Source organism: Phyllopteryx taeniolatus, chromosome 5, assembly GCF_024500385.1.
Source record: "Phyllopteryx taeniolatus isolate TA_2022b chromosome 5, UOR_Ptae_1.2, whole genome shotgun sequence".
Taxonomy (NCBI): Eukaryota; Metazoa; Chordata; class Actinopteri; order Syngnathiformes; family Syngnathidae; genus Phyllopteryx; species Phyllopteryx taeniolatus.
The window spans coordinates 21,151,456-21,178,813 of NC_084506.1; the positions used below are offsets into that span (position 1 = coordinate 21,151,456).

At 39.4% G+C, this 27,358-nt stretch overlaps 1 protein-coding gene across 3 annotated transcripts in view; it reads left to right on the plus strand.

Annotated features, from left to right (window-relative positions):
• The window catches only part of plxnb2b (plexin b2b), a 218,619-nt gene that overhangs the window by 185,755 nt on the left and 5,506 nt on the right, over positions 1 to 27,358 (plus strand). For all 3 annotated transcript variants that reach the window (XM_061773678.1, XM_061773676.1, XM_061773677.1), the window contains 16 exons: positions 1,554 to 1,733; positions 3,074 to 3,210; positions 4,548 to 4,648; positions 5,084 to 5,313; positions 8,153 to 8,334; positions 10,451 to 10,517; positions 11,110 to 11,256; positions 13,404 to 13,560; positions 15,946 to 16,046; positions 18,286 to 18,370; positions 18,668 to 18,819; positions 19,766 to 19,926; positions 23,747 to 23,894; positions 25,095 to 25,159; positions 25,233 to 25,308; positions 26,734 to 26,808. In XM_061773678.1, coding sequence (XP_061629662.1) covers positions 1,554 to 1,733; positions 3,074 to 3,210; positions 4,548 to 4,648; positions 5,084 to 5,313; positions 8,153 to 8,334; positions 10,451 to 10,517; positions 11,110 to 11,256; positions 13,404 to 13,560; positions 15,946 to 16,046; positions 18,286 to 18,370; positions 18,668 to 18,819; positions 19,766 to 19,926; positions 23,747 to 23,894; positions 25,095 to 25,159; positions 25,233 to 25,308; positions 26,734 to 26,808 — 2,064 coding nt within the window. The remainder of the gene's footprint in view (positions 1 to 1,553; positions 1,734 to 3,073; positions 3,211 to 4,547; positions 4,649 to 5,083; positions 5,314 to 8,152; positions 8,335 to 10,450; positions 10,518 to 11,109; positions 11,257 to 13,403; positions 13,561 to 15,945; positions 16,047 to 18,285; positions 18,371 to 18,667; positions 18,820 to 19,765; positions 19,927 to 23,746; positions 23,895 to 25,094; positions 25,160 to 25,232; positions 25,309 to 26,733; positions 26,809 to 27,358) is intronic.

Here is a 27,358-nt window from a genome sequence, read left to right on the forward strand (position 1 = left end):
ACGTGCATTTAAATATGAGAATTAAAGGCCTGATTAGAGGTAAACACAGAATTACATGTAAATTATTCTGATTGCATTTTTCTTGTATATATCTGCTTAGGTCAGCCTTTCAGAAACATACACACACGACCCATACGAATTTTATACAAATATTGTCCTTCTAACCAGTTACAAGAGTGCTTGTCTTCATTTGGGTTGCGGGTCAACTGCCTAGGCCATCTGACTTTGGGCAAGAGGCGGGGTACACTGATCTGCGGATAGTCACATGGCATGTACAAATAAGCATTCACACACACATTCACACTCGTGAACAATTTAGAGTCTTTCACTCACTGCCAGCTGTTTTTTAAAGCTGCGTTCCCCACATTGCAGCCGCTTTTAGAACATTTTGAGTGATCGTTCAAGACCCACAGAACTTAGTGTTCTATGACAAAATAAGTATCATACTTAGCAAAAGAGTACAATCTCTTCATTCACCTGGATTCACCTTGTTTCTACCTTTTTCTGTTCTTTCGTAATCAGCAGTAGAACATGGGTTGGTTTCACCAAAAATGTTGGTTTCTGACCAAAAAGCTGAGAAAACGAGCTTTTAGTGAAAACAAACATGTCAAGCAGAACTGTAACTTTTTTGCTTTTGTGATACCGCAAACTGTAAAACAAAATAAGACTGAGAAAGGGCTTAGCCTAACCCAATATTATAATGATCCGAATAAGTGTGCCTACGGCTAAGTTCTTGACTAATTATCGCAGCTGTAGCGGCTTATTGACTGCTGTTATGTCAGTGTCGGGGTGTGTGGGTGGGGCTCATAATGTCTCCTCATAAGCCTTTCTTTGTGTAAACATACATAATGCAAATTAGTCATCTGTTCTTCATCCTCCAGAATCCATTAGTGTAAGTGAAGGCCTGTCTATATCCACATACAGTTGTATTGAGCCTAAAAGAGAACGTTCTGACCCAATGTGGTGAGGCCATTAGACTAATGTAAGACATTTACAAGAAATGTTCTTGTACTTAATAAGCTCAACCATCTAATTCAGTCTGCCACTCACCTACTAGGAAATACAGTTAAAGAGCTGTTTTGAAACTTTGCAGAAAATAAGCCAGTAATTCTCTTGCATATGACCCATTTGAGTTTAACCCTTCCACGGATAGCGCTCATGTCTTTCCTTTGTACAACTATTTACAACATCCAATCGATTAATTCTCCTCACCTACAGGTTCTGCTAGATTTATTTGGATTTTTTTATTTATCAATCCCAAACGAAACAGGTTTTTTCATTTTTTTCAGTTCTGCACACATTCAAACAACAGTGGTAGAGTAGAAGCCTACAATTATCATTATAGCCATTTACCCTGTTTTCTCAAGTGCTCTGCCTTGGTGAAATGACATGAGAAGAGTTTGTTTTGTATGAGAATGCTTGAGCTGTTGCCACCTGTAAGTACCTGTGACATGTACAAACATGTTGTCCAACCTTGTGGAAGGATTGGGAGGTTGTCATGCATGAAAGGTTCCCTTACCAGTTAATTCTTCCCCTCCTCCACTGTCCTGCAGGGTCGAGGCTTCTCCAAAGCCATGACTGCCAATGAGGCTCAGGCCTTTGTGGGCGACGTTCCCTGTGTGGTCAACACTCTCCAGGACGACAAGCTGTTCCTAGACCCGCCCTCCACGCAGCCCCGCGCTCGCTCACGGAGACATCGCCGCGACACTCGGCCCGAGCTGCTGGACCTAATGGTCAGAAACTCACACTATTACATTACAGTGGAACCTCTCATGTCAGACACAATCTGTTCGGAAACACAGTTTTTATGTCACACCACATTAATTGAATGGTCACTGTGCTGCTCTTTCTGGTGTGCCCACCTTGGCCACCTTGAGCAGTATACGACAGATGCAGCTAGATACTGTTCATTGAGACATCTTAACTCCTCTCAGCTAATCAGTATGACACTAATATTAGTTGTTCTTCACAGAGGGTAAAGAATATATGATTGTGAGTACTGTGATATAACGTTTGTGTTCAATCTGTTGTTTGAAGGGTTATTGCATCTCAACATAAATGGTATTTAGCATCAGCATTAAGCTAGCGGACTGAGAGACTAAACTGTTGTGGTTGTTTTCAATACACAAAGTGTAATTCTCTCTTTTATGTTTATTGTAACAGTTAACTTCAACTGGGAGAGACATTAAGCGTGAAGCCTCTTTTAGAAAGAATTGTTCACTGTTGTGCTACGACCATACATCGCTCGTATCTCCACTCGTAGGTTAAAGCAAAAAAAAATCAGCCGAATGACGGCTCGTACCTCAAAAACTCGGAGGTCGAGTCACTCTTATCTCAAGGCACCACTGTAGTCTGTTCTGCGGTTTAAACTGTCACCATCATAAAGCCTTTATGAACTTGGCGTCAAAGGTTTAAGTAAGTTTCTTAAGTGATTCGCAAGCGTTAAAAGAATTGAATACGTTCCATATAGCCGATTCTATACACTGTTACATTCCTTACAAGGAAAAAAACTCAAAAAGCCTAAGAGAAAGCAAAACATATTTATACAGTTAATCCTTGTGATGTGCACGGAGTTAGTTTCGTTGGAGGTTGATTGAACACAAATCGTATGTGTTGTATTATCCATCCATCCATTCTCTGAGCCGGTTATCCTCACAAGGGTCGCGGGGCGTTGTATTATAATTTTCTTTATTTCATAGCCTTGCTCCGGTGATGGTGATAGGCGGTGTCAGCTCAGCACTCAGTGAGCTATTATTTCATTTTCAGCGCTGTATGAAAAAAGGCCACGGCTGGACTCTTGACAGCGCAGGATGTGTCATATAGAAAATTCGCCTGATTTAAGTGTCAGACAAAATACAGTCATGGATTTGTTCACTCAATACGGGGCCACCAACTACAGCACTTTAAAACACTCGGAAGGCCCAGCGGCTGTTCGGCAAAAAAATGCGGCGTAATTATGTAGATTCCCCTCTCCTTCGGCGCTTTTCGCATTGACCCGGCAATACCCGAATAAATGTCTAAATAGCACTTGATAATAAGATTCACCCTCTCTTTTTACGTGGTTTATCCACAGATCAAGTTTGGCAAAGGGGAGTGGGTGGTGGGCTCGGTGCAGTATGAGACGAAGAACGATTTGTCGCTTTACATCATCATCCCTGCCGTCATTGTGCCCATGCTACTCATCATTGCCATCTCCGTCTACTGCTACAGGTAAGTCACTCTGTCTCGTCTAAGTGACAAACACTGTAGTATACTGTGGCTACACTCAACGGACAGAAAATTTGGTATACCTGCACAATATAATAGTTTGAAATAGAATAAATTATCATCCATGCATGCGTTTGCACCATTTTACAGGATTCTGCTAACCTTTATCATGACCAGGATTTTTCGAATACATGAGTGAATGTTGTATATCAATCTAGAAATAGTTTACCTAATTTTCAATGCAGAATTTTTTGTTAAAATGAATGGGGGTGAAAAAAGGATTAGCATACTTTTAAACCAATCTCTCTTGGGCACTTGTTTGATTCCCAGTTAAAAGATATTCATTAATCAAAAAAGTCTATTCATTATTAGTGTCATGCATTATAATATATCATATTTATTATAAATACAGTATCTGCGTAAATCAAAATTTATATTCTTTTAAATTTACTCAACTATTCTACATGTTGAAAAAGGAGTGGGAGGAAGTTGGAACCTATTTACTCCTTCCCATTGATCTCGATGCTAATACAGCATTATAGTACTAACACATCCATATAATATAATACAGGACACATTGAAATAATATGATTATATCTATCCTAACCACCCCAGAAAAAAAACTTTGAAGAAAATTGAGGAAAAAAAAGAAAAAATCAACGAATAGGTGCTGAACCGCGAGTATACATGGGTCCACTGTACAGTATGTCTGACATTTATTGATAACAGAATTCATATAAAACTTCTCAGAATGCATAAATATAAATACAATAAATTTTGCTGGCGTGAAAATCATGCACAATATATTGACATCAATTACTGGTACATACAGTGTATATATATGTATCTATATACATTGGTCGTTAGTACTGAATTGAAACAGATTGCCTCTCCAGTGACATACCTTACAATGATAATCTATTACTGCGATAATGTCAGCAGTGTGTATATCTATTGCTCTTATTGCTTTTCAAATTATAATAGCTTCTGATCGTTTTATTTTCCAGCTCTGTCTTGTGTTATTATATGCTCTCCAGTTGCTCGTTTCTTTGCTCTGTAATCATGTTTTCGGTTAAATGACACACCAGCAAAGCAAGTAAATCATAATAATACTAACTGTGCCTAAAAAGACTAATTTAACAAAACTCAAAAATCAATCAGAGCGGCGTAGTTAACAAAGGCAGATATTTGGATACCGCAAAGCTTTGTACAACAACTGGATTTAGGAAATGAGCTTTTGAACAGGAGGTAAAATCCCTCGTCGTCTGAAGTGTTTGTCTGAATCATGTTGGAGTAACGCTGAACGGTGTGTGCATGCGTGTGCGCGCCTGTGCGTGCAGGAGGAAGAGTCAACAGGCCGAGAGGGAGTACGAGAAGGTGAAACACCAGCTGGAGAACCTGGAGGAGAGCGTGCGAGATCGCTGCAAGAAAGAGTTCACAGGTACGGCACCACCCTTAGCGCTGTTTGTACAGTAGTGGTGGGAATCGTTATTCATGGTACAATATTATTGCAATGCTATTCCATCGATACTGATAGTATAACGAAACAGTAATATTGCCTAATAAATAATATATTCGGGGACTACAACAATTCAAAATATAAGTGTATTGTAAGATATATTGATACAACAGTAGATATTTTTTCCCAACTGTAGACTTTAGTAGTTATTTTATACATCTACAGTATTTACGTATCTACAGTTTATCGTTTTCTCTTGTATTTCACTGTTTGCATAATTTGCTCAATTATTTTATTTTGTTGATTGCTTTATTGTGAAGCACCATGTAGCTATCTTTTGAAATAAATCATATACATCTGCAGTACAGTTATGCCAATAGAAAAAACAGCCAGTGACCTGTTGTTTCTGTGCGGCAGACCTGATGATTGAAATGGAGGACCATACCAACGACCTGAGCGAGGGTCGCATCCCCTTCCTGGACTACAAGACCTACACAGACCGCGTCTTCTTCTTGCCTTCCAAGGACGGCGCCAACGACGTGATGATCACAGGCAAGCTAGACATCCCCGAGGCTCGGCGGGCCACCGTGACGCAGGCGCTCAACCAGTTCTCCAACCTCCTCAACTCTAAGACCTTCCTCATCAATGTAAGCACACATTTACACATATCACAGATTTAGTTGTGGAACATCTAATCGTCTATCGTAAAAATCCACGCTATATTGCGGAAATCTGCGGTTTTATAATAATAATACAATTATTTTGATCAATGTTGTAATCATGATTATTAACCACGATTATTCCTCGTTAGGGAAAAGTCTTTATTTTTATTGCACTGCTTTTAAGCAAACATTATTTAACAGTTTCCAGTTCAAAATTAATCTTTAAATAAGAATAATCGGTAGAAATTCTACTTTAGCAAGGGCTAACTGAATAAATGCGCTATTACAAAGTGCAATCACGAATTGCAATTTAATAGAAGCATATACAGTTAATGCGTAGAAGGCAGTAACATTAGGCTGCAAGCACCAACTTTGCAAAATCTACGCCGTCGATATAAGGAATTGTCAAGGACGGTACGTCTCTGTTCTTCTGCTTGACCATTGGTCAGTCAAGCACGGTCACAAACTGCATAGAACTCGGCAGTTGTGATTTCCCTCTCTATTCACGCCGGTGTTTTTTTGTTGCGATCAGACCAGCTGAAAGGTTGGAGTCAAGGCAGCCGCTACAACGATTGTTAATTGTGTCTTAGCGTGACCCGCCACCTCACCGCCAACGTGCTGAGAGGGCCAACTTCGAAATCTAAGTTTCATATATTACTACAATGGGCATCAATCCCTTTTTAAGCTTTCATTTTGATGTTGGCACAGTGCCTTAACCATGTGTCGGCCCCCTGGTTGCGGGCAGTGCTGCAAATGAAGCACATTTCATATGCACCAGTGCCCCCATTTTAAATGTAAAAAGTCACAGACAATCAGGCTCATTTAATCACGGCAGCCAAAATCGCAATCACGATGAAAATTTGATCAATTGTGTAGCCCTAATCTCTAGGTTTAGCAGTGCATTGCAAAGAAGTAGATCAAAACTATATTAAACAGCAAAACCGTGTACAAGGTGCATAATGTCAGTAAGGCAGCAACCTGCTCTGAGCAAATAATACAAGATCCTACATAAGCTCAACAAATTTCAAGCCTCAGCTGTTGCCATTTGCCGGAGATATCTGGGCCCGGACATGTTAGATGGGATTTTTCATTTTAAATTGAGAGTGCTGCCAAATGCACAGTGTGGATCAAATCCAAATGAAATGTTCTGTGACATTCCAGGGATTACAGCTTCTGGAAAGAGATTTGACAAATTTTGCCCTTTGTAAATGATTAGATTTTTAGTGTTTTTCATGTTTTTAAAAATGTTGCCCTTTGTAACTGATTAGATGGTTAGATTTTTAGTGTTTTTATTGTATGCATTTTATTTGTATGCATCTTGTTGTTTTTTGTTATTTTATAGATAAATTATTCTATATTATTATTGTCGTTTTATTTTTATTTTTTTACGTACATATTTAATTTACATGATTTATTTTTATTTTGCATGATAAATATGGGAATTTTTCATCCTAATTTAATGGGTACCTGAAATAATGAAAAACAAATATGGTTTTATCTATGTATGTATGTATGTATGTATGTATAAGTGTTACAAACAACACCTGACCTGAGATTGTCTGTATTTGACTTTTTATTGAATGTTTCAGGCGAATACCAAATTGCATTCCCTCCCTATGCGACATAGCTAATCTTAGCATGCTAAATTGCAACATGTTACAGGCTTGTCATCTGATTAGTCTGGCGTTCACTAACCATGACATTTTGCTGTTATTTTATGCTAAGCCGACTAACATTAAGATGCTAATGTATAACCTGCCTTGTGGGGGAGTGTTAGCAGTGATGTTTTCTTCAGGAAAATTCTACCAGATGATTGTTTTGCATCTATGGATATTTTTAATTAATGGTAAGATAACAACTCATGTAAGTAATACTTCCGTCTTATGATTTACGTGAACCTTTTATCTCCCCTAGTTAAACCTACGCATCTGTGCTTGTTCACACTCCTACATCTCAGCTAGGAATCCTTTATTGGCTCCTATTTTTAATTCGGCCTGTCTTACCCTGGCACCCACTGTCAGATACTGACGTGTCCAATATTAGACGGCTGAAGACACGGCGGAGCAGCGGATTGGAAGGCTTCTAATAATCCAACACTGCTGGCACAGAAGCAGCCTTGGACGGGTTAACTGCAAATCTCTGAGAGCTTCCCCTGCCTCTCATTTGTATTTTAGCTAAGCCTGGCCACAGAGCACAACTGCTTACCTCCATCGTTAGTGTTGGTTTGCTTTTCGTCATTATTAGAACATTTACAGCGTTACCTCCAAGTGAAAATCTACCACAAATGTGATGTGAAAGGCTCAAACATAACATAAAAGACAAGTGACAAGCGGACGGCTAGCTGGCTAATGTGAGAAGCTAACAGAGCAGAAATCTACATGTAGCAGTCTACATCTTTACTTAGTGATGATCCTTATAGTCAAACAAAATAAAGAACTACATTAAAAATTTACAATACTAGTCACAAGCGATCCTAATCAAAAGTCCTTTGTTCACACAACGTTGTTAGTTAGTTAGCTTGTGGCTAGCGGAAGAAGTTAAGGTAGCAATCTATCTTTTCATTCCGTGCTCATTCTTGTCAAACATGACAAACAGATGGACTCTAATATATAATACTAGTCACAAAAGAGCCTAATCAAAGTCTTTCGCTCACAAATAGCTGGTCGATATCAACTTTACCAATGCAATACAATTTTGAATATTTACAACTTCACAGGGATATTGCTGGAAACTTTTCTTGACATTTACCAGAAATTTCCACCCTTATGGACACAGCCGCAGTCTTTTTCTTAATCTATCCTATTTTGGCTTATGTCGTTTGCAGTTTATCCGCACCCTGGAGCGCAGTCACGACTTCAACGCCAGGGCCAAGGTGTATTTCGCCTCCCTGCTGACGGTGGCACTGCACGGCAAGCTGGAGTACTACACGGACATCATGCGGACGCTGCTGCTGGAACTCATGGAGGAATATGTGCACAGCAAAAACCCCAAACTCATGCTGCGCCGGTGAGTAAGGAGTTTAAATGTGTATGTAAAATCATTGTTTTTGATAATAAATACAAATTAACTCTCATTTTCAATTCCCTAGCCCTGCGGCACTTGCCTTGGTAGTAATCAATAGAAATTAGTCAATATCCAGTTGGGCAAGTTGGAAACTTTCCATGTTCAATAATGGAAACCAACTGGAAATTTGTTCAAATTTTAGACATAATTTTTTGTGTGCGTTATAATCAGACATCAATGAATTTATATTTCTAATTTCCACTGATTAAAAACCTTGTAAATACTGTTTAAAGTTAGTTCCGGGGTAATTTATCAGGCCCAGAACAATACGCTACTGGGATCATGAAAATATAGCGGAATAATGAAACTCTGAGGTCTTATTATAGGTGGGCAAACAATTGCACACATACCGATATCTCTTAAAATGTGGTTCCATCATTTTATACCATTTTTTTTTTCACTGGATATATGCAATTTTTATAATAACTGGGTAAATTATACTAAATAATTTTGTTCTTTGATTAAAAAAAAAAAGTCATTTTGATCAGGTATATTCTATTTTCATGATCATATTGAACATTTTGCATGTGTCCCTGAAATTGCTGGACACCCTGTCATTATGGGGTAAACTGCCCCTGTACGAAACCCTCTCGTATTTTCATTACGACAACAACTTTGTCTTTCTTCAATGACGGTGGAAACAGTGGCTAGTTGCAGAGTAAATGATTACACTTTTGTTTCATAATTTCCATCATATGTGTGTAGTTAGATGTTAAGCTTAACATGTCCACTCTGTCATAGTAAAATGGATTTGAATTTGATTTGATTTGATTGAAATTGGTGTAAAAACCTCTCAGAAATGTGAAATACTGTATATTTATTAGAGTCAGCTTGCAAACTGAGTCATGTTGCTAAGTGAAGGTCCGCTGTGTGCTCATAAAATGCTAACATTAGCCAAAAATGCCCACCCAGCCATTGCCCAATCTTTCAGCAAGCTTGCGTATTTTGCTGTTTGCATGCACATTGTCCTCTTGAAGTTAATTTATATTAACCCGGTCATAATACTTTTGAGAGGGATAGTGACCATTGGGGAAGGGTCTGCAATGCTGGACCTGGCTATTTTGCAAGGTCATTTTATAGGAATAGCCTGATAACCATCTAACTGGAGTAAATGATCATGTGAAGGTCAAAGCATCCTAAACAGAAGCCTCTCTCTTTTGTCATCCCTCACTGTTACAGAGATGCGCCAATATCACTTGAACTCTCTGCCATGTTTTGCCACTTAGCCACTGGCTGTTAAACAAATGCACGTCTTAATTATCCCGCAGTGGAGAGGCTCATTATGCTGATTAGGTCATTGCGCCAACACGAGACCCCCGCCCCCACCTCCCTTCTTAAACACATCTAATTAGGCATGCTAACCGCTATCAATGCATGGGGACAACGGAGGTTTCCGCCCGCAGATATCTGTCATGCGGGTCTGTCAAAGTGTCGACTGAGTATGGAGTCGTTTGATCGATGTTGACACTGACAGGCTGTGCAGAAATGTGCCTTGTCAACATTGTGCTGAAACTCTGCCTTAAATGTGCATCACCACATTCCAAGCTGTCGCTGGGATAATTGACCAAGCAGCAAGGAAAACAAAACAAAAAAAAGACGCTCTTTAAGTAGGCTTGACATTATTTGCTGTAGATTTTAAGGGATGATTATGATTGTTTTTTAAAGAACTTCTGACAATGTAACGTGTGGTGAAAAACATGAATATATGATCATGCATATTTTAAAAAGTAGTTTAGCATAATACAATATGAACGGTCGGATTGAATGAGAAGTACAGATACTTAATTTGATAGGACTGGCCTTAAAAAGGTCTTTAAAAATCTCAAATATGGCTAACATACTTATTAGTTTCAATTACTGTTTATTCCATTATAATTGAAAATATATATCAATGTAATATATTCTAATCTAAAATAATCTAATAATCTATTTAGTTATACTGTATCGCATTACACGTTTGACTTATCCCCCCCCCGTCCCGTCCATATAAAAGTTTCAAATTCAAAAAATATTTCTTCTGTCTGTAAATTTAGGAAATGTCATATAATGTATGTTTCAGATCAGAAACAGTGGTGGAAAGAATGTTGTGCAACTGGATGTCCATCTGCCTTTACCAGTTCCTAAAGGTAACACAAGTCATTGAGATGCATTCACTGTGGCATGAGCATTGATTTCTTTTTTGCCCACATTCTCCACTTTGCTGCAGCGGTTCATTTTCTCGCTACCTTCAGGCTCTTCTTTGCTGAAACTGTTCATTGTATTGCTCTGTTTTCTTGTGACCCACATTGTTGTTGCCCACATTCTCCTTTTTGCCTCACGGGCCTGTTTTCTTGCTGTCCTCAAGCTCCTGTTAAATAAAATTCATGTCTCTTGCCGAGAAGTAAATTCACGAGACCCTTGTTCACCTTTCTTGATTTGTGTTAGCATGTCTTGCTCTTAGTGATGCGTTCAATGCATGGTTTTTGTCGTTTCCCACGTTTCTATATTTTTTAATCAAATTATGACTCTAAATTGCCAGTAGGTGTGCGCGAATGGTTGTTTGTTAATATGTGCCCTGCGATTGGCTGGCGGCCAGTTCAGGGTGTACCCCGCCTCTTGCCTGAAGATTGCTGGGATAGGCTCCAGCACGCACGCGACCCTAGTGAGAATAAGCGGAACAGAAGATGAATGAATGAATAATTACAAGGCTCTTAATTATACAATTTTTTTGTGCGTCAGGACTCGGCAGGCGAGCCCCTGTACAAACTGTTCCGGGCGATCAAGCACCAGATTGAGAAAGGACCCGTGGATGCCCGAGTGAAGAAAGCCAAGTACACCCTCAACGACACTGGCCTGCTGGGCGATGACGTGGAGTACTCTGTGCTGGTGAGATGGACACATATACACTGAAACACGGACACAGTAACGTAAAAATATACAGTGACAGCTACTTAAAAGATTGCATGGTTGTGCTTCACAGTCGCCATGGTAACGGCATGTATCCGAGCTGAAAAAAAAAAAAAAGATTGCCCTGAGGCGACCGGCTGCTGTTGTATGACATCCATTTTCGGTGTCATGTACTCAAGTGGAAAAGACACCGAGGCCAGTTCATGCAGCTCGGCTTGGAAATGCCACAAGTTCCTACATGGAACCATTACATGAGCCATATCCGTTTGGACTTTTTCACCCCTCAGTCACAGAGAGGCTAATGTGAATACTGTTAAAGTCAAAACACACAAACACACAAACTAAATTAAAAAAAAAAGAATAAAAAGGCCGGTGGGTAATGGCGTTGTCGAGAACAATTATCGAATCAGCCCCCCCAATCACGGCGTCTCCCCTCACGGTGATGGATGGCTTCCTGTGATTGAATTACAGTGTCGAGAGTAAGGCAAAGCCCCCCCCGTGGACTTGATTACACAAGCCTCCAGGGTTACTTTGGATTTCACGGGCTCCTCTTCACACTGACACTCAAATGCAGAGCAAGTGGGATTGGATTGGCTGCGTCCACTTCCCCCTTTGCCATGCTTTTGATTGCATCAAGTGGTCAATTAGTTCCTGACCGAATGACTCAAGTTGCTCCCGCTGAGCCGCGGTCATTTAGCTGGGGTCGAGGTGACAGGATTTCTATCAGGTGCCACCGCCTGTGTTTGTGTGTGTGTGTGTGTGTGTGTGCGTGAGAGAGAGAGAGAGAAGCCCGGTTACTATGACGACCACATCTTGACAGCAGAACTGTGTGTGTTGTGGGTGGGAGGCCACGCGATACCCACTTGGCAAGTTGGACACTTTCCCTGAAAAGTAATTGGAATTCTTGGGAACAAACTAGAAATTAGGGGTAATTTTAGACGTGATACAAATGTTTTGGCATAAGCAGACATGCATGCAATCTAATTTACATTTCAAAATGTTTTGCTTCACTAAACATTACTTACTTTCGTCACCAAAAATAAAAACAAAAAAACACTGAATTTAATTTTGTAATATAGAAATGACCTTTAGTAAGACAACAATCCACAAACAACAAATAATGGGGAAACCGTATGGGTAATGTAAGATTGCCCTCAGTCTCCACTTTATTGCAGCGGTCCAATTTATTGCTGCCCATAGTCACCACCACTTTGCTGCAACGCTCTGTTTTCTTGCTGGCCTCAGTCTCCACTTTGTTGTAGTGCTCCATTTTCTTGCTGCTCACATTCTGCACTTTGTTGCAGCACTGTTTTGTCGTTGCCCTCAGTCTCTACTTTGCCGCAGTGATCCATTTTCTTGCACTCCATTTCTTTATTTGCTGACGCCGTCAGTCTCCTCTCTGACAAAATGTTGTCTGCCCTACTGAGAATTCAAATACACCGAGACCCTCATTCTCCTTTGTAATTTTACCAAAACCACCGCGTAACTTTAATACATGAATGACCTTTAACAAGACAACAATACAAAAATATATGAATGACCTTTAATAAGACAACAATACCAAAAATACCACCATACCATATGAGTGAGGTTAGACTGCCCTCAGTCTCTACTATGCTGTAGCTACCTATCTTGCTGCTGCCCACATTCTTAATTTAGCTGCCCTTAGTCTCTCTTTGGATCAAATGTCTCTGCCTTGACAGTCGTTCTCCGCAATTGTTGTTTGTTCACGTGTCTTGTGTGGAGGGATGTGTACAACGCGGTTTGGTTTTCGCAGTTTCCTGAGGTACATGCATACCAAATAATTTCATCATTGTAAAATGATTTTTACTTTTATTAAAACCACCACATAATTCTAACTTTGATATATGAATGACCTTGAACAAGACTATAATGGCAAAACAACAAATTCCAAAAGAGGAACTACATTTTTAATATTTGTAAAGAGGCCTACTTTCCATCGAACTTTGGTTTTGTTTTTCTGTAATGAAATTCAATTATTATATCTCATTGAAAAAAAGGACCATGTCAAGATCACGATACAGATGCTGTTGTTTGTTGTCTGTGTACGGGAGGCAATGTTTGTATATTCCTGTCTCTTTCTGACTTGTGTGTCTTATCTCCAGACGCTGCAAGTGCTGGTGCACGGCGAGGGTCCCGATGTGACACCCGTCAAGGTTTTGAGCTGCGACACCATCTCGCAGGTGAAGGAGAAGATCATCGAGCAGGTGTACAGGAACCTGCCCTACTCCACGCGGCCCAAGGTGGACAGCGTCACGCTGGGTGAGTGAAGAGATTACAGTCAGATGGATACCACTGAGATTTCAGAATTGGAACAAATCATCTGGGTAAAAAAAATCCTTTTAAGACGCAGCGCAGTCTTTGTATGATGTCAGCATAGCTCACAAAACCTCCATTCCACAAGCATCGAAGGATGAAGTTTACTCTTTGTTTAACTTTTCTTTTTTTTATGTCTGCAAGAGTGATAAAATTTTGTGACGTGACTAACTTTTTCTTCTGCATGTTTTTTTTTGTGGGTACTCCAGATTCTTCCTACATTCCAAAAATATGCTTGTTACGTTTATTGATGACTCTAAATTGTCCTTAGCTGTAAATTTTTGTGTAAATGGTTGATTTCATAATATGTGGTCACCCGTGACCTGCGAAGTGTTACAGAAAATGGATGGATAGATGATACGGGTGAGATCTGGTTGGATTAGCCAGTGATGGATTCAAGCAAGTGCCATTCATAAGCAGTCTGGACGAGGAGGATGCTGTGATTTCTGCTCAAAGTATCCAATAACAACACAAAAAGTCACTAGATTTGTCGTTCATCATCTTTTTTTTTTTTTTAAGCGTAGTCACAAGTGGGATCAGAAAAGTGTTTTAAATGTTTTATTGTTTTTACATTTGTATATAGTGGAAGCTAAAACGTGGCACCATTTGGAGTGCAATCAAAAACATGTTGTTGTTTTTTTTATTATTATTTTTGTTTGTTTTTGGTGTGATTCCACTACGGAAGGCTACCAAAATTATGGCAAAGAGAGAGAGTTTGATGATAACCATCGGTCCAGAAAAGTTAGGTACGGTGACATGGGAAAGCGTCTGCCAGCTCAGTACAATATGAACAATACCATTCGTTAAATATCATTTACATTAAATACGCTAGTTTTACCAAGCACATGCTAACAGCAGGTGCTGATGTAGACGGCCTGTACCTGGAAGATATATGGCGAATAACCAGAGAAGCTTGCCAACAAACGGCAGGTTTAACTTATTTTACAGTTTTAAATGCAACTTTAAACTTGTATGACATTTATGTATATTACATTAAAATATTTATTCTATAGTTATTAAAGGTTTTCGTGATCCTGGAACAGATGAGTACACTTTTTCTATTGAAAACATGTTTTGAAATCGTTTTTTTTTCATTTTTTTAGCTCCAAAACGGGTTATTCAGTCATAGCAGGCAAAAAGAATCTTTTATTCGCTAAACAAAGATCTAAAGTCGCAAACCTTGGGGGAGCTGACTTCAAAAGCTCAAATCTCCACAGACATTTTTGCCACATCAAAGAGGTTTTTTTTTCCAATTCCCACGCACACAGCCGAGCTCATTCCATTCTGCGTTTCAGATAAGCGCAGATCTGTCGCCTTTCGCGGCGTATCGCTACGATAACCCTCTCATGTTGCGCTAATTGTAAATGAGCCGCAATGGCACCCAAATTCAGGTCTCCACGGCAGTGAAATCTCATCGCCCTTCAAAAAGTGTCGAGCTGCCAATCAGCTTTGGAATTACATAGACTTTTTCCAACAAAGTCAGCTATCTGGTCTGCACACCGCAGCAGTTTTATATATATATATATATATATATATATATATATTCCCAATTGCAGCGATACCACAGTGCTGCTGCCGGTTAATATTACACATACTGTTGTAGCTGCATACATTGCGGATTGCTTTTCCTTTTTGAATGTGCACAACCCCTTACACAGCGAGGTACAGACAACTCCAACGGGTCGAATTGGGTCGGAGGAACTGCAATTTTCATTCACGTGCTATGGTTGACCTGCTGGCATTTTGCAAATGCAGACCGAGACAGCATCTTGTATATTTCTCAAGATCCAAGTGGAATTCTTGTAAGCTGAAATGTTGACTTTTTAGGGAGACACAAATGACAGCGGATTTTTTTTTATGCAGTCCATCCATCCATTTTAAACACTGCTTATCCTCACTCGGGTCGCGGCTGAGCTGGAGTCTATCTGTGAGGTAAATACTGATTACTGACCTGCTTCTTGTCTGCTGCGTGAGGCTCTTGTGACTGCCTGGCTCCATTTGATTGGTAAAATGAAGTCAGACGCCACTAGTGGTTACGTTGGATTGGTTAAAGAAAGTCATGTGATAAAGTGTCTCTGCCAAACGAAAATAGATCATGCAAGCAATAAAAAACACCTGTAAATACAAGAATGTAGCGCAATATAACAGTAAAAATAGCGTTTCTTCTTACCAAAAATGCTTGAAAGTAAAAAGTATGTTGCATTAAAACTACTGTGAAAAGTACAATGTATACAAAAAGTTAGCTTAAAGTAACAGAGTAAATATAGCTTATTACTCCCCACCTCATGTCAACACTATTTTTTTCTCTTTTTCTTCCTTTTCTTTCTACAGAGTGGCGCCCGGGCTCCACGGGCCAGATTCTATCTGATCTGGACTTGACATCCCAGAAAGAGGGCAGATGGAAACGCGTCAACACATTGGCTCACTACAACGTACGTAACCCCCGTATTTGTTTATCTTTCGTGAGGAAAACAGGAAGTGACTTGTAGGTGTGTTTGCTGTGTCAATCAACACCAAGCGTGACTTTGATCTCATAACATTACAACATTTTTCCTGTGACATTACGACTTTATTTTCATAGTGATTTTTTTCTTGTAAATCAAAATTTTAAACTCATAGCATTGCACAAATTGACATATTACATTTCTTTCGTAACTTTACAAGTCGTCATTCTACAACTTTATTCTTATACTAACACCATCTTCATTTCATATGACAACTTTTTTCATGTCATGTTCATTCTAGTGACTTTGTCCTCACATTATACTCGTAACTTTATAAGTATTAGGGCTAAAAATGGCAGCTTTTCTTCCATTTTGATGACATTACATTCATTTTTGTATCAAAAAGTACAGCTTTTTTCCTGTAATATTACATCTTTACATCTTCAGTCTTAGAGCTTAACTCCTTTAGAGATATAACGAATTATTTTAATTCCTTGAACATTGCTTCTTTTTTTCCTCATGATTTACAATTTTTTTTCTTGGAGTATTACAACATTATTGTCGTAACATTACAACATTTTCCTCATAATACTATGACTTCTTGTGACACTCCATCTTCATTCGTCTAACTTCTATTCCTCTCCTTGTATTTTTTTTAATTATTATTTTCATTCCCGTAAAATCATGTCTTTTTTTTCTCATGACTTTTTCTTGTCATACAGGTTTATTCTCGCAACTTTGCAACATTATTATATTAATATTACCGGTACATTATTCTCATAACATAACAACTTCATAATGTCATTTCTTGTAACGTTTTAATTTTACTGCATTTTTCTCAGAATTTTATGACTTAATTTTCCTGAAAAATAAAGTTCAGGCCTGTAACATTATGACTTTTTCTCACGACGTATGAGTTTATTTTGGTAGCATTACAACAATTTTCTGGCAATATTACGACTTTTGCGTCATCTAATGACTTCTCGTAATACAGTGAACCCTTGGTATTCGTCGGGGATCAGAACTGGGAGCCTGTTGTTGCTACAAGATGGTGGCAAACACTTAAAACAGGCAGTATCATAAGGGTTGCGTGAGGGTCTCTCCAGGAGTTGTGAAATGCTCAGAGTGGCAAGTTGCAGAGGGGTGTGGTCAAGTTAAAGAAGACCGGCATTCCATTAAAATTGATTTATTTATTGTGGTCTTCAACAACGCAGTCAAAAAAAGTAATCAGCAAAGCATCAACACCATGCATCTAGCATGTGTACAGTACACAACCATGAAGCCATCTTACATTAACCACTAGATTCAGTAGTTAAATTATTCAACACAAACAAACGACCTTCAAATGAGGTTCATCAATAGTATTAGCGAGCATACTAGCCTGAGCGACTTTGGTCTTGTGGTATTAGAACATTCATCCACCCATTTTCCCTACGGCTTATCGTCACATTATTCTTCTAAATTAAAACCTCGGTTAAAAAAGTGGTTTTACTTTCTATCTTTGCAGACAGAATGCTTGCTCCAGCTCGTGCAGGTATAGCTAATGTAGTGGTTGTTGAGTGTTCACACGAGAAAGACACACCAGAATAATGACAAAAGCACTACAGTCCCTTCTCACCACCATTTAGTTCAAACCGCAGAAGTGACAGAAGCCCTCTAAATCTTCCTTTCACCGCATCGACCCTTTGTAAACAAAGACCACCTGCAAATATCCCCCTTGTGTACCGCCTTTCATGCGCTTCAATCTTAATTCTTCTTTGGCGCCCTGCTTTCGTTACCTCTTGGCTTGTCCGTTAAAAGCTGTATCTATGGCCCCTGTGTGCTGCTAATCCCTCTGTTTGTGAAGAAAACAAATTCTAAACACGATCATGTGAAGACCCACCATGGTTGTCTGCTTGGTTGCATTGATCATAAATTTGTTCAGGGTCACGAAAGACGACGATGAATAGGACTATGTGAGGACTAGGTGTGTTGTTACCTGGACCAAGGAGTTGTTATTGATGCAAAAGCTACCTAACCGTTTTACATTGCAAACTTCAGGAGCGGCCAAAGAAGAGCCCATTTAAATTTGATTGTCGCCAATGATAGATGATCATTATGAGAATAAATTCATACTTTTGCAAGATTAGAAAGAACAAAAACAAATATTCTGGTGTCTCTGTACACTCGCAAATTGAGGTACCACTGTAGTTATTGTTGTTTTTTTTCCCGTCTGCTTGCATTGCAGGTCCACGACAACGCCACCTTAGTCTTGTCGCGAGTGCTTCACACTCAGCAGAACTACGACCAGAACCAGGAAAACCACGAAGAGCGTAAGTGTTTTGAAAGGATGACATTTCCCCAGGCCTTCACCCACATCCCCGCTCTCATTTGGCATGCTAATTCAGGTTTTATTTCGAGCTGCGCTTTTTAGATTACTTTCAAATGAGATGCACTTTCTTTTTACGTGCGTTTCATAAAGACTGATTTTTACTCGAGCGTTTGTCTTTGATATCCTCGGTGCGCTCATTCAAATTGAGCCGTGGCAACAAACGCTTGTTGTGATCTGCACACATTCTTGGAGTCTGCATGCATAAGCGAGTAGTGTAACTGTTCAAGTGTTGTTTCAGGGAACGCTCTGTTGGAAGACGACAAGGTGTTTCACCTGGTGAGGCCCACTGACGAATTGGACGAGATCAAGTCCAAGCGGGGCAGCATTAAGGACAAGTCCATGACCAAAGCCATCACTGAGATTTATCTCACTCGACTGCTCTCTGTCAAGGTGCACATTTCTTCTCCACTTGACAATTATTCAACTGCACTCTTATTTTGTCCACGCTCACATACATATTTGCATCGTACCAAGTGAATATATTGTCCATGCTAATTTTTTCCTACAGCTAAAGTCACAGCATTTTGTTATTTTTTGTCAAAAAAGTTTAATTCTAACTGACCTCATTACTGCAACCAGTCTTGTTTCGGTAACGTTTTTCTCCCGTAATAAAGTGGTGCATTAACTTTATTCAGTGACAACGCTCATAACTCAAAACACTCGTATCTCAAATCAACTGACCCATTAAAATGATTGGAAATTAATCCCTTCCAGCCTCCCCAAAAAAATCAACAAAAAATGTTTTTTTTTAAATAAGGAAAATAGCAGTCTTTAATATTATAATTTATTAAAACATATAGTAATAATAACATAATTAAATAAAAGGTAAAGAATTAAACAGTTTGTGAATTATAATTCAGTTATTTTGGATCCTTCTGGTGTGCATGACTTGATCACCAGGCGGCAGTATATTACAGACATGCTGACAAATGAAGAAGTTTCACTCAACTACTCTAATAATCTGCAGTAATATTACTCATTATTCGCAAAGGATTAAGAACATTTGCTTGTGAGTATTGTTATATTGTCCAGCTGCATCTATGTTAACATTCTTGTTATATGCAGGAATAACTTCTCTTTGCTCCGTCCAGACATGATTCCCATTTTCCCTCATCTGCCATTGTTAGTTATGTCTTTTTCACAAAGTACTTTCATCACACTTCCCGTACCGCCACCTGTTGCTGCTTTGGCAGTTTCTAAATCTGTTGTCTTGGGGATGGATTATTTTTGTTGTTACGGTTGACCCGAAATAAATGCTAAAATAGTTCCACATCCCACCTGCATTTTAATATTCCTGGTGCTTCTCTGACTCATTGCGCTTTGCTGTTTCTTCCAGGGAACGTTGCAGCAGTTTGTGGACGACTTCTTCCGCAGTGTGCTGTGCTCTGGGGCAGTGGTGCCACCGGCAGTCAAATACTTCTTTGACTTCCTGGATGAGCAGGCGCTGAAGCACAACAATGTAGATGACGAGACCATCCACATTTGGAAGACCAACAGGTAGAAACTGGAAAAATGCATTGGAATTTGCTTTTTCAAATGGGCTGAAGATTCGTGGGGGTGAAAGCTGGACACTTTTCATGGGGATTTATGGGTATGAATTGGACAGGTAACAGTCTTATTAGAAATTATGAGCAGTGAATCCCTGAATATTTGTGGTTTTGCATTTGCAAATTCACCTACACATGGATTTTTCGGTGGCAAAACTGAAAAACTTGCCATTTGTTTTTCTGCTCAGGCCAAAGCTGTGTCTAATGTAAATAAATATTGCAAAGGCAGGGCGGCACGGTGGACGACTGGTTAGCACATCTGCCTCACTGTTCTGAGGACCTGGGTTCAAATCCTGGCCTCGCCTGTGTGGAGTTTGCATGTTCTCGCTGTGCCTGTATGGGTTTTCTCCGGGTACGCCGCTTTCCTCCCACATCCCAAAAACAGGCATGGTAGGTTGATTGAAGACTCTAAATTGTCCGTAGGTGTGAATGTGAGTGTAAATGGTTGTTTGTTTCTATGTGCCCTGCGATTGGCTGGCGACCAGTTCAGGGTGTACCCCGTCTCTCGCCCGAAGATAGCTGGAATTGACTCCAGTCCGCCCGGGACCCTAGTGAGGATAAGCGGTACAGAAAATGGATGAATGGATGGATGGATGGATTGCAAAGGCACCATCTGGTGGCATTTTAGTAGAAAGCACCTATGTTGAAGTGAGGGGAGGAGCCTGATTTAGTCAAGCTCTTGGTTGAATGAGTGAAATTTATAGCCGATTACAAACTTTTTGTGTGGCCGTCCGTCAATTACTTGCAGATTTTTGCTATTCGCCACAGGGCTCGATCCAAATCCCACACGAATAGCAGAGGTTCTCTGTATCAGCATTTTCCCCCATTTTCTGTTCTGTGGACATCATCACACTTTTAATCATTCCAATCAGTAGTATCATTTTCATAATTTATAATTTACTCTCTTAACATTAAAACTTTTTCTTCTAATATCAGTGCGTTTTTCTCGTAAATTCAGACTTTTTTTCTTGAAAAATATATTTTTATTCCTTTAATACAATTTTTTAAATCAGAATATTGCATATTTAGATGTTTTTTCTTTGTTTAATTACAACATTATTCTCGTAGGTGCACGGCGTTTCTTGTAATATGATTTTACTCTTGAGGAAAATAGTTTTCTTCCAACTTTTTTATCATTTAGGACTACATTCTCAATCCTTACAAAGTTGTCATATTTGAACATTATTCTCGTAATATTACAACTTTAGGACTCTATTCTACCTGTACTGCAACATTCTTTGAAAAAATATTTTCTTTTAACATTTATTTCCGTAACATAACTTTTTCGCAGAAAAATGCATCTCTAGTCACGATTTTTTTCTCATTGCATTGCATCATTATTCTTGTAACAATAGGATTTTATTCTTGAGTTCTCAATGTTCTCATGACATTGGAACATTATTCTTGTAACTTAGCAACTTTATTTTCATAGTATTATGACTTTTCTTGAATATTATTTTTTTCCTTTAGTGTTACAACTTTTTACCACGCAATATTCTGACTTTTTCCACATATTATTCCAACTTTAGTCTTGTAACTTTACGACTTTATTCCTAGGATATTTCAACTTTTGTTTGTTCTAAAATTAAGAATTTATTTTCCTTGTATTCCATTTTTTTTCTTGCCACTTTATTCTCATACAATTTCAACTTTTTTTCTTGTAAAATTACAAATTGGTTCTTATAACTTTACAGCTTTATTCATGTAAAATTATGACTTTTTTCTTGAACAACTTTTTTGTTTTTGACACAACGGGGTGGTTATAATTCCATCTTTCCCCTCTTCCCTTTCGCAAAGCTGTCTTCCCGCATCTGTTACGTCCTTCTGGATCCATGAGGAAAATGTTTTATTCAACTACATATTGAGATCCCTTGTTCTTGGCTAACCTGCAGTCATTTTCTCCATCGATTCCTGTGGAAAGTCTTCAAACTTTGAACATTTGCGTCAAATTCGGAAACACTGCAACACACACGCTGAGGTGTCTAATTCACATCTGTGTCTTGAGTTACAGCGAGTAACTCTCCCAAGAAAACAAACGTTGATTATCCAAGAAAGAGATGCATACAAATGCACAAATTTGCCTCAGTGCATTTTTGCATTTGCAATCCCACTGCTCCCGTCTGTCATTTAAGCGCATAAATTAGTGTCACGCTGGCGAAGGCTGGGGCGCCCCAGACAACGTGTTGCATGTCGGTCTGTGATTGACGCAAGGGTGAGAGAGAGAGAGAGAGAAAGAGAGAAACAGAGAAAGAGAGAGAGTGCTCTGGCACAAGGACAGGCGATGAGCGATTTAATTATTCGGCGCCGCACACTCGGCATCCAGCCGTCATGTTTATCAAATCAACGCAGGGCCACGTATTAAATATGAATGTGTGTACGAGGCAGAACAACAAACAAACAGGGTAATTGTGTCCCAAGCTAATTTAATTGTGGGATTGTTGCAACAGTGTTATTTTTATGCTCTTGTTGTACACCCTCCTGAGGTTTTTTGCCTACCCGCTATGTGTTTTATTTTACACTGTGCGCCTTTCATGTCTCGCTTGGGCGGGCACGTGCTTAGATCAGGGAGAATGTTTTTATTTATTTTTTTATTTTTATTTTTTTTAAATGTATACATCCTTATTTTGGAAAAGAACGAAGCTGGTGTTTTTCTGTTCAGAGGGGAAATCAGTTGGCGTACTCGAGCGTTGCGCACAGTGCCGTCTGTAGTGTTAAAAGTTTGTGTAGGACTTTTAAAGGTCAGAGTTTTGCGAGGCCCCGACAAGCATCGCTGGCTGTTGCTCAGCTTAGATCCCTTTCATTTGCCTTTTGGAGCAGTTGTGTTTGTCTTTTTGATTGTAGAGGATGTGAGAGTGCTAAAACATTCCTATGAATTATTCATTGTTAAGGGTTGACTTAAAGGAAATGCTATTGATTCTGTTTCAATGTGCCATAATGACCTGGCTTTCCAAATTGTTCAACTTTTTTCATTTATCCATCCATTTTTTTATCCAGTTCATCTTCAGTCAGGTTGCGGGTGTGCTGCAACCTATCCCAGCTGACTTTGGGTGAGAGGTGGGGGGCACACCCTGGACTAGTCGCCAGCCAATCGCAGTCCACATACCGCCGTTCACACTCACATTCACATCTAAAGACAATTACGTAGATAAGAAACATGTTTTTGGAATGTGGGAGGAAGCCGGAGTGCCCACAGAAAACCCACTCAAGCACGACAAGAACATGCAAACTACCCATAGGAAGGCCGGAGCCCAGATTTGAACCTGTTAACTGTGAGGCACATGCGCTAACCACTTTTACACCGTGCTACCGCCATAGGAAATCATATAAAATATAGTTTTGAGTCAAGCTGTTGGCATCATACAGCCATTATTAACTGGACTGGCGGTGTTTTAATTCACATTTAGAAAGTAGAAAATACCGTGGTGCTTTGAGATACGAGTGCCTTGACGTACGAGTTTGATAGCAGGGGTGTCGCACCTGTGGTGGATGAGGATGCTTCTATACAATAGTGCCTCTGCATGATAGTGATTCGAACAGTGTAGTCCCACAGTCGGTTGAAAGTGGCTCTGGATCTTCACCCAGCCTGGCGGAAAAACAGACTCAGAAATAGGTAGATAACATGAGATTTGCTTGGTTGTTTAATTTCACACCTCATGGGTGGACAGATTCAACTACAGTATTTGTATACAAGCCATTAAAAGTTCAGTTTTCCTGAATATGTCCTCTTTAAATAAAAATGATAAGCAGCCTTTCCTCTTTTTTTCCTGCAGTCTGCCTCTGCGCTTCTGGGTGAACATCCTGAAGAACCCCCACTTCATCTTCGATGTCCACGTGTCTGAAGTGGTGGATGCCTCGCTCTCAGTCATCGCCCAGACCTTCATGGACGCCTGCACAAAGACAGAGCACAAGCTCAGTCGGGTGAGCGCAAACGCTACACAGTAAACCCCATTCCAACATAAGTGAAAATCTGCTATATAGAAATACCTATCGAAAGAATTTTTTTTTAAAGTTTTTTTTTTTTTTTTTTTTAACTTATAATTGTTTGAGGGTCTTCAAACACACGTTTTAAAAGAATACATACACAGAAATACCTATAAAGGTTTTTTGTTTTTTTACTTGAAATTGTTGTAGGGTCTTCAAAAACACTTTTAAAACAATACACACACATTTAAACACAAAATATATTGAGAGAGAGAGAGAGAGCAAAAACAATGTTTGTGGCTGCAATGAATTTCCCAAGAAGCAGCAAAATTAAACATTGTGTATTTTAACAAACCATAAAACTTACGAAAGTCCGCTAGCTTAATGCTAACACACCATCCAAAAAAAACAGCATAGATTTCGGTGTAGTTATAACCTTTAAGTAATTGCTATTTGAAAACAAACAGTGAGGCATTACATGTAGAGCAAGGGTGGCCAATCATTTTTTTCGAAGGGGCCATGTGAGAAACGGTTGTCGAGGGCCACACCAACATGCTAACCTCCATTATATTGTTTGTAAATATGAATTGAACATCTTTTTTATGAAGCAGTAAATTGTATTGTTTTAGTAATCTAAGCTATGATTAGGAAATACAAATGTAAATAAAAACTGTTAAAGAAATTACAATGAGTCACATCAAAATGACACCTACACTTATTAACATAACATCACTGTCTACCTTAACAATACTCACAGGCATATTCTTTATCCTCTGCGAAAAATATTATGGCATCTTATTGACCTTAGACGAAACCGTCGTCTTCTTGTCTTTATTACATAGGTATTATACTTCCCCCTGGTGGACAAGGTGTACAGACCAGAAGGGGCAATATAATGTCAATGGGCATTGAAGCACGAAATCATGATGCACTAACTGTTTAACGCTTTACTTTCTGTTTAATTATGTTATTACTATGTTTTTTTTAAATAACATACAATGCTGTATATTTTTTTAATTTAAAAAAAAAAAAACGTAACAACAATTTTGGGGGGTGTTTTCTGGGTGGCGGGAATGGACTAATGTCATTTCAATTCATTTCAGTGGGAAAAGATGATTTGAGATGCGAGTGTTTTCAATTACGAGTGTGGTCACGGAACAGGTATTAATTAATGATGTTCATTGTTTACGTCTGCAGGACTCCCCGAGTAACAAACTTCTCTATGCAAAGGAGATCTCGACCTACAAGAAGATGGTGGATGAGTAAGCGCCGTCAGCATTTTACTGTCTGTTGTCGTGTCGGTTACCTTCTGAACTGTGTGTTTGTGTGCGTCAGTTACTACAAGGGCATCAGACAGATGGTCCCCGTCAGTGACCAGGACATGAACACACATCTGGCTGAGGTCTCACGGGTAAGACGCACACCCACACACTTGGCTGCCATTTTTCCTGTGCTTACACTGCTAATACTAGTGAAAGATGCACACGTGTCTTAAACCAAGGTTTGTTTCAAGTTCAAGTCAGTCCTTTGCAAGACTTTTTTTTTTTTTTTTTAATTCAATTCTTTTAAATAATTCAATATACTTATACTGTTGTTTTTCCATCCATCCATCCATTTTCTGAGCCGCTTCTCCTCACTAGGGTCGCGGGCGTGCTGGAGCCTATCCCAGCTGTCATCGGGCAAGGGGCGGGGTACACCCTGAACTGGTTGCCAGCCAATCGCAGGGCACATAGAAACTAACAACCATTCGCACTCACAGTCATGCCTACGGGCAATTTAGAGTCTCCAATTAATGCATGTTTTTGGGATGTGGGAGGAAACCGGAGTGCCCGGAGAAAACCCACGCAGGCACGGGGAGAACATGCAAACTCCACACAGGCGGGGACGGGGATTGAACCCCGCACCTCAGAACTGTGAGGCTGACGCTCTAACCAGTCGGCCACCGTGCCGCCTACTGTTGTTTTTGTTTTTTTTAATTGCACGAATGCTAGCACATCAGCCTCACAGTTCTGAGGACCTGGGTTAAAATCCTGGCCCCGCCTTTGTGGAGTTTGCATGTTCTCCCCGTCCCTACGTGGGTTTTCTCCGGGCACTCCGGTTTCCTCCCACATCCCAAAAACATGCGTGGTCGGTTGATTGAAGACTCTAAATTGCCCATAGGTGTGAATGTGTGTGCGAATGGTTGTTTTTTTTCTGTTTTATATGTGCCCTGCGATTGGCTGGCGACCAGTTCAGGGTGTACCCCGCCTCTCGGCCAAAGATGGCTGGGATAGGCTCCAGCATGCCCGCGACCCTTGTGAGGATAAAGCGGTACAGAAGATGGATGGATGGATGGATTATAATTTATTATCATATTATTTTTAAATTAGGTACATTTTTAAGTCAGTATTTGTTATATAAATCCAAATTTCTAAATATTTAAAATGTTTAATATATTATTTTTCAACAAGATACTTTTTTAATATAATTAACTTTCCCAATGTTTTATTGTGCGAATTCAGAGAGAATCGTTAACCCTCATGCTGCTGTGGGTAATATATATATTTTTTATTATATACTCAGTAGATATTATACATTATGTATATTATTATTAATTTATTACATATCAAAATATACTGTATTTTATTTATTACGTATTATTTTCAATGTATTATTCAAATATTTTTAAAGCAAAATTTTACTGGCTAAATTAAGTTTTCAAAATCGGAATCCTAGCGAGGCATCCAGTGTCCATTTTAACTGAAGTTTAAGTTACCAAATCTCTTTCCTCAGGGTAAAGCCTTTTAATTGTTACTGTTATTTTACTTCTTTTTTGCTGTTGTCGTTTTCCTGGCAGTCACACACGGACAAGCTGAACACACAAGTAGCTCTCCATCAGCTGTATCGGTACGCCAGCAAGTACTACAACGGGGTAAGAGGCCCAAAGGCGGTCTATTCCAGTGAACGCACCACTGCCCGCTTTTGTTATTGCTTTTCTCCCCCTCCCCATCTCCTCTCCTCTTGCTTGATATGCCTGAAGAGTGATTGCATGCAATTTTAATGTGAATCATTTCTCTAGGTTGTGAGTTGGAAAATTGCTCATGGGAATTGAATTTTTTTTTTATTTTTTTTTTTTTCCTCACGCTTTATCGTGTCCATTGTGTGTTGCCACTTAAGGTCACAAAAAAAGGAGGAATCAACAAAAGCTAATGAAAAAATAGGATTAAAATTTAAATAGGATTAAAATTTTAATGAAAGTTGTGAGCGGGCCGTCGCAACCCCCGCGCCCTGTCGGGAACGTGCGGCATTTGGGCGGTCAGAGGACAGAGCACACAAAGTTGGAAGGAAATCGGAGATTCAGGGGGGGAAATACTTTGTGAGTTATTAGAAGTTATTTATTTATTTATTTATTTATTTTTACTTCCATAGTGCAGGGTGGCAGTTGTCATGAATAACTAGTGAGAAGAGCACTTACATTAATC